Source organism: Morone saxatilis, unplaced genomic scaffold (genome assembly GCF_004916995.1).
Source record: "Morone saxatilis isolate NCDOM2014 unplaced genomic scaffold, NCSU_SB_2.0 Contig15, whole genome shotgun sequence".
In the NCBI taxonomy this organism is placed as follows: Eukaryota; Metazoa; Chordata; class Actinopteri; family Moronidae; genus Morone; species Morone saxatilis.
The window spans coordinates 14,191,417-14,196,922 of NW_023339707.1; the positions used below are offsets into that span (position 1 = coordinate 14,191,417).

A 5,506-nucleotide genomic window follows, 5' to 3' on the forward strand; every position below is an offset into this window, starting at 1 on the left:
CTCTCTCTCTCTCTCTCTGCAAGTCAGTCAGAAACTCGCCTGTTCCTCAACACGCAGTAAGTTTGCAGACTAAAAAGCAACAAAGGAAGCTCCTCCCTTTCAGCACATCTGGGACAGTGGAAGAGTGGAGAAGCACATACCAACAACTCTGTCTGATTTGTATCACTGGATAAACCAGGATAAAGTCTTACACTAGGGTTAGCAAGAGACGCCACCTTTCTCTGGAAGACTACAAGTGCAACTCTTTCACCTAACTTTGGACTGCCGGTTTCCTGAACACACCCCAGTGTTGCATTGACGATACTCCGTTCAGGGAGTCACACTTTAACCTGTCCATCATCACTGACTGACAACACCTACGAACTTCAGGTAAGCAGTATTACCGCAGACTGCTTATGCTTCCTGCTTTTTGTTTGCTTCTCACTGTATCTTATTTCCTACTTGTTATGCCGATGCATGATGGGAAAAACACTACTGCTGCAATGTACATTTATTTTGCAAGTCAGGCCAGAAACTGCTTTGTTTGAACAGTCATCATGCATTAGCATTTCCTCAACGTGTGCAGTTAAACAGTAACACAATGTGGAATACTGTAAAAGAAAACATAATACAGTATGTAAAGATCTTTATGCTCTCGGGTCTGGGCAACAACAAAGTCTAGATGTTGATATAGAATATATATTATTCTAATGATATTAGAATATTAACTCTTACTGATATTAATCTCAGCCTGAATCACACAGATGTCACATGCAGTCACATCTACCTCATGAGCGGACTTCCTGATTTCTACTGAGTTCACACTCCTTACTTCTCATTCACTCTGTATCATTTATGCATTCCTGTACAACTGCATGTGTCCACATGTCTAAACTTGCAGAGCCACCATTATCAACCATGTACCCAAAATAGTAAATACTCTATTACTAGTTACTTTTTCTCATCTCTCTGTGCATTTCAACTCCGCGGTCAGACTGCCAACTCCGTCAGTCCCGTCATTACCTGTCAATCCTGTGAGATGACTTGTCATACCAGTCAGGGCAGGCCCTAATTAAAATTTAAAATAATATTATCTAACTTGGCTATTTCTATTTCTCACCTGTTGTTTCTCACCTTCTGCTTTACATGCATGTGTCATGGAGTTGGGAGTCATCTTCACATCCTGGCACTCATGTCCAAGCTTCTGCCTTCTTTTTCTGCTTCTCATTGATTGTCTTACTTCCAAAAATGCTGTAAAACATCATGGAAGAGTTAGAACGTTATTTGAGACTTCTGATTCACCACTTGGAGTCATATTTTCCTAGTTGGGCTGCTGGAAAGCTCTAAAACGATATTTCTCTACCAATGCCTGGTACAAATATATTCCTGACATTTATGCTTTTACTGGCACGCGTGTTTGTTTCCAGCACTGCAGAATATACAAACTCCAAGCCTTTACATAAAATAATCCTGAAAATACCAGTTGGTTTTTGTGTGGCTGTTAATATAAATTATTTACAGCTGAACATTGACAATCAAGGTCTTTCACTTTTCTGTGTTTCACATCCTATTCTTCTTCTCCCTCCCACATGTCCCTGAACTTTACTCAGGTCGGCCTTCTGTGGTTGTGTTAGTCAGTCTGTGACTTATCCACATCGTTTAATTTCAATTTTTGTGAAGCATATCTCAGACAGACTAGCTTACCTGGATGGTAGAACGTTTATACTGTAAATGTGCAAGACAATGTGCAAAATTAATATATGAGAATCCTTATAAATTGATTGATATTAGCCTTTTACTGTATTGTACAAATGATTTATATGCAACACTCACATGTATACTGAATGTACATTGCCAGGGATGATATTCACTATCTATTCCAGTTACATCCCAGAAAACATACCGCAACTTTTCCTTCAGTCTGATTTAAGATTTCTCTGTCTGGCCCCAGAAACGCTTAATGAAGGAAAGTCACAGAGCAGCAGCAGTCAGACACAAACCGCTCCACCCATTACTTCACTGTGAGCTATGATTTAATATCATACAATGAGATCATATTCACATTAAGCATCATTTAGGTGTTGGCAGTAAAGAAGCTATGTTTAGTTTTGGGGTGTTGCATTTAAAGAAAGAGAAAGAGACCATTTGGTATGGCCAGGCTTCTCTGTGTGAGTCACAGGACCATATACCATATATTTCATTTTCTGACTTGCTTTAAAGAACGGAAAGCTCCGTCCTCTGGCCACTAGAAAAGCTGACTTCCTCTGCAACATATTTCCTGCCTGATAAAACAAACCTACAACTCAGATTAAGAGAGGCAGTCTACAGAATGGGTGTTGAATGAGACAGACAGGCAGGGGAGTACATATGTGAGTCAGGGGCTGGGAGGTGGGAGGGTTTACAAGTTCTGGAATGTGGATGTGGATATGCAGGAATGGACAGGGAGGGTCATGCTGGGAAACACACTGGGTAAGAACAGGCAGGATGCAAGGGTTTTTTCACATCCCACCAACTTTAATATCCTCAGAAACACAGGTTTTCACATTACTTCCACACTCTTGAGTTTTAAAGAAAGAGCAACTTTTATCTTTAGCAGATTAACAACAAAAAAGTTCTTGTGTTTTCCCCATTGCTGGCTTGCTGGTCCATTACAGAAGCCACAGAATACTGGCAGGAGTAAAATTACAGTCTCTGGGACTGGCTGCCAATGCCAAAATTATAGGCGGCCATATATAGATGTTTAAACGGGTTTCTTCCAAAATAAACTTCTTGTTAATGTCTTTGTTTGATCGTTGTGTGAAGGAATTTATTAGTTCCTTGATCCATTTGTTATTCAATTTAAGGCCTGGTTGCACATGTACATAACAGGACTTTAAACTGGGTCAAAGAAAATCACATTTAAACTCTTTGTTACCATTTTATTCACTGTAAGTTAATTCTCTCTGAAAAGTAGATAATCACAGTCTTTGGGTCTTAATTGAATTAAAGCGCTGTATCTTTATGAAGAACTTCTGGACCATTAAGAATCTTACATCACAGTTATCACAGTGTGTGTATGATTGTGTTCACACTGCATGCATTTATACAGGATGCCATTAGGGGGAGGGAACAAGTGTGGCCGCTGTCTGAAGACAGTTTACTTCGCAGAAGAGGTACTCTGTGACGGGCGGAGCTTCCACAAGTCCTGCTTCCTATGTAGTGAGTAAACTTTTTGCTGCTTCCTGTCATTGTCAATGTGGAAACCACTAAACGTCTGACCGTTGTCACTTGTCATTACAGTTACAAATAATACCCCAATGTGAACTGCTGGTTCATCTGTTGTAAAAGAAAAGAGAGGGTCTCTTATGAAACCAACTTTTTGATTCTCAGAGGCTGACACTTGATATTTAATGTAGAGAAAAAAATCCACTACAACTGCTATTTGTAGAGTCACATCATACGTTTTTTGTGTGGGCAGTTACCCATAGGCAACAAACAAACAAAAGTAGACCAATAATACAAGATAATCCACCTACACTTACAAAAGTGTGAGGTGGGATTTTTTTTCCTCATCTTAAAATTAGAAAAATGCATCATAACTGTTAAAAATGAATACTTTATGTAAAATAAATGTATTAAAATACATTTAAAAAAATACTCTCTCAACTTTAAAAATATGTAGGTTCATAGTGTTCTGAGTGGAGTTATTTGTGTTCCTGTAATCAAACATTCCTGTGATGGAATTTAGATGAGAACATTTTTCTTCAAAAGACCTATTCCATAAAAGGAAACAGTTAAGAGCCTATCCAAATACATGAATCTGTTCAAAAACATGGGCAAAGATATGCAAAACAATAATATATGTACATGTGTTTGTGTGTGTGTGTGTGTGCATGTGAATGTGTCTGTTTGTGCAGTGGTGTGTGGGAAGAACTTGGACAGCACAACTGTTGCCGTTCATATGGATGAAGTTTACTGCAAGGCGTGCTACGGCAAGAAGTATGGACCAAAAGGCTACGGTTATGGGCAGGGAGCAGGAACCCTCAGCATGGACAAGGGAGAGTCTCTGGGTATTACACATGAAGAGTGAGTAACACACAAACAAACACATTTTTTGATATCGTTTTATGGCTCTTTATGCACATTCTCTCTCTCTCTCTCTCTCTCTCTCTCTCTCTCTCTCTGTCAGACCTGCTCCTCATCGTCCTACTAGTAACCCAAACCCATCCAAGCTGGCTCAGAAGTTTGGAGGATCAGACAAGTGCCCTCGCTGTGGCAAGGCTGTGTACGCTGCTGAGAAAGTGATTGGAGCTGGGAGTGTAAGAAAAAACACACACATACACAAATGTGCATGCTTTCAAAAGTACACCCATTTTATGATGTATCCTCTATTTATTTACAGGCATGGCATAAGTCTGGATGTTTCACCTGCGCAACATGTAAGAAGAGCCTTGAGTCAACCACACTAGCTGACAAGGATGGAGAAATCTACTGCAAAAGTAAAACTTCACTGTCTTCCCTTCCCATACAAGGATGAGTTCTAACTACATTATCACATTGCTGTGCAATCACACAGAAGCTCGGTATCTGGTACTACACAAGCATTCTTCAATATGCACATAACCTGTTCATACCATACTGCTGCCATGGGTTAATGTCACAACCCACAATTAACAGAAGACCTAAGTCTGCAACTGTGGTTCCATACACATCCCCTAACCATCCAAATATACCAGAACTAATATAAATGTGTTTTCTAAAGCAAGTTGTGGACTTGCTCTGTTGTGCAAGTGCAACACTTTAAACATAATAACATACACGTGCAACCACGATCAAGTTCACTCTGAGATTTAATTTGTGCTCAAGAGGCCAAGAAATTGCATCCAAAAAGATATCTATTATAAGGTACTAGTCACCCTATAGTAGTTTTACTGTATAGTGGTCTTGTGTCAGACCTGTTTTCAAAGCTGGTCCAGAGTGGTGAAGCCAGGCAGGATGACCCATGTTGATCCATTCATGCTGCATGTCTGAAGGAGATATGATAAAGGTGATGCATCATCAGCACAATAACACAATGTACACAGTGGGACTGTTACAAAAGCAAGATTGAAAATGCTAAACTGGAAAGTAAAACCCAGATTTCCACTCTTAAAAGAGAGAAAAAACATCTATACTTTACACTAACAAAACACTGAAGTTTATCTTTTAAGACTGCAAAGTTGGTGACTGAGTTGTAATAACACAAGTATACTGCAGAGGGCCCCCTAACACAGAGAGATTTCATCCACAACAATAAACAACATAAGCTTGTTTTGATTTAAACTTTATCCTTTAAAAGGTTTTGTTTAAATGAAGAACATACTAATAATTTTAGCTTAGTACTTCACAGACCAGCCATTATTGAAGCACACTTCTCTGCCATTTTTACAAACTAATCTGATTTTATGCCAAGCTTAGTTCCCGACATTTTATCCTTCATATATAAATTAAGGATATCACACATCACTGAGTAGTCAATGAATAAACTCTTTTCCCTTTTGACATTTCA

At 39.2% G+C, this 5,506-nt stretch overlaps 1 protein-coding gene across 1 annotated transcript in view; it reads left to right on the forward strand.

Moving 5' to 3' along the window:
- The first annotated feature begins 19 nt into the window (after positions 1-19).
- csrp1a (cysteine and glycine-rich protein 1a) overlaps positions 20-5,506 on the forward strand; it is a 13,875-nt gene continuing 8,388 nt past the window's right edge. Inside the window, exons 1-5 of the mRNA XM_035656259.1 lie at positions 20-369; positions 3,068-3,177; positions 3,876-4,044; positions 4,148-4,277; positions 4,361-4,457. Coding sequence (XP_035512152.1) covers positions 3,069-3,177; positions 3,876-4,044; positions 4,148-4,277; positions 4,361-4,457 — 505 coding nt within the window. The 5' untranslated portion in view covers positions 20-369; position 3,068. The remainder of the gene's footprint in view (positions 370-3,067; positions 3,178-3,875; positions 4,045-4,147; positions 4,278-4,360; positions 4,458-5,506) is intronic.